The sequence below is a fragment of the Limulus polyphemus genome, unplaced genomic scaffold (assembly GCF_000517525.1).
Source record: "Limulus polyphemus unplaced genomic scaffold, Limulus_polyphemus-2.1.2 Scaffold241, whole genome shotgun sequence".
Classification (NCBI taxonomy): Eukaryota; Metazoa; Arthropoda; class Merostomata; order Xiphosura; family Limulidae; genus Limulus; species Limulus polyphemus.
The window spans coordinates 343,856-346,198 of NW_013665851.1; the positions used below are offsets into that span (position 1 = coordinate 343,856).

The 2,343-nt window shown below is 36.7% G+C and overlaps 1 protein-coding gene across 1 annotated transcript in view; it reads right to left on the bottom strand.

The window, feature by feature from the left end:
• Positions 1-467: 467 nt before the first annotated feature.
• Positions 468-2,343, bottom strand: part of LOC106478685 — a 3,369-nt gene continuing 1,493 nt past the window's right edge. Inside the window, exon 2 of the mRNA XM_013939246.1 lies at positions 468-511. Coding sequence (XP_013794700.1) covers positions 468-511 — 44 coding nt within the window. The remainder of the gene's footprint in view (positions 512-2,343) is intronic.

Genomic DNA, 2,343 nt, shown 5'->3' on the forward strand with positions numbered 1-2,343 from the left:
CACCACAGGTATCGAAACCCGGTTTCTAGTGTTGTAAGTCCGCAGACATACCGATTTATATAACAATGTTAATACTGCATACAATATCTAAGACAGGCATATCAAAGTAAATCTTACAAATATCTGTGTATATGGAAGACAGTACCGGATGACATGAACCTTTTTATATATAAGTAGTACAAAGTTACCAAATAACAACTTACACTTTTAAAAATCATTCATCGTTAAAAGTGACAGCGGCCTTTGCTTGTTCACGCTGTCTTTTGTAATAAATGTATATCTTTTTTTATGTTAATTTTATCAAAAAGTCCCTCAGTGTTTCAATAGTAAGCTTGCCACATTGGACTATCTGTTGTGTCTCCCGCGGGGGAAACAACTCCCGGACTTTAGCGTTGTAAGTCTTTAGACTTACCGCTGTCCCCTTGGGAGACATAAGCAGTAAGTTTATGGATTTACAAGACTAAATTTCAGGGTTCAATTTCCCGCAGAAGCCTAGTTTTGTAGCCTTGCGCTAAAACAGATAAAAAATAACAATCTTTTTAAAAAAAAGACCAAATGAAAAAAAGAATCTTAGAAAAATTCAAAATATAACTTTGTTTGTTTGTTTGTTGGATTTCGCACAAAACTACACGAGGACTACCTGCGTTAAACGTTTGTAAATTTGATGTGATAGACCAGAGGGAAAACAGCTAGCTAGTAACAGGACCCACCGATCATTCTTGAGATACTCTTATCAGACTGAATGATGGGATTTAACCGTAATTCTATATTAAACTCTGCAGGCGAACTTGGGAGTTGTCGTTATAGCCTCCCTACTGAATGGAGCTAAAATGCGCCCGGAAAGTCAACCAGGCACGATGGGTAAAACTCGAATCTGGCATCAGACTTTCTGTTCCTCCCCTATATTTAAAACTGTTTTCATACCCCCACTGAGTGGTACTAAACATAGCCCACGTGTTCATATACCACTGACGGGTGTCCAAACGGGGTTTGTTTTCGGGTACTGATCCTCACCCCTTCTGGGAAAACTTTAAGAGTAATTTGAGTTAGAAAATGAGTTTGATCAGTATAATGGGGTCTGTGAACCCTGCAGCTAGAGCTCGGGTATTTTATGTTGATTCTTATAATGCGACCACTGCGGGTATTTTATGTAAGTTCTTATAATATAACCGCTGCGGGTATTTTATGTTAGTTCTTATAATGCAACCACTGCGGGTATTTTATGTTAGTTCTTATAATGCAACCACTGCGGGTATTTTATGTTAGTTCTTATAATGCAACCACTGCGGGTATTTTATGTTAGTTCTTATAATGCAACCACTGCGGGTATTTTATGTTAGTTCTTATAATGCAACCACTGCGGGTATTTTATGTTAGTTCTTATAATGCAACCACTGCGGGTATTTTATGTTAGTTCTTATAATGCAACCACTGCGCCAAGTGTGAAGTGCGAAATTCTTTATTTATATTTGTTTCTTATTTCGCGATAAAAAAGCTAGAAGAACAAAACCTCAGCTTCACATTGGGTACGCTAACAAACGGGAGACGCTAGGTCCTCGAAATACTTCACATATTTAAGTATGCCTTTAAATTATTTCTTTTTGTGTTTGTGTGTGAAAGTAATGTATACGTTCTCATCCAAACTTTTAAAAATCATTGTTGGTAGCACACCGTAAAAACTGAATTTTTTTTTCTGCCAATGGCATGGTGGTTAGGGCACTCGACTCGCAATCTGTAGGGTGCGGGTTCGAATCCCCATCACCGAATAAGGTCTCTCTTTCAACCGTGGGGGCGTTATAGTGTGACGGTCAATCCCACTATTCGTTGGTAATAGAAGATGTTGTTTTACTTTTAGTCTATAACTTTTAAATTAAGGACGGCTACCAATGCGAGAAATTCAAACAAGTATTGTATTTCAAAGGAGTTTTTTTTTTACAACTTAACAATATAGTATCTCTGGTGAACAAAAGGAAAGTGAGGAGACATTATAAACCCTCAGGCTACAAATTATCGGAGTAATGCTAGAGGCTCTTCTTTTGACCCGGATTTCATTTTTTAGGTCAGGAAAAAAGAAAAAAGGACTTGTAAGTGGTAAAGTTTTACTGGAATGAAAAGTGGCATGTGTTTTTGTTACGTAACTAATAGGTTAAGGTGGGAGGATTAAGCAACTTTATACACGATGTCTTATTTTGAGATAATACATCAGCTCAAGTTTGAAAACATACAAAATTCGTAGTCTTTTTAACAAACTCTTCTATCATCGATAAATGAAATTATATGAAATAGGTATTCTATATAGTGGTGTATTTAAGTGTTTTACACTCACAAAAAAAGAAACCTATC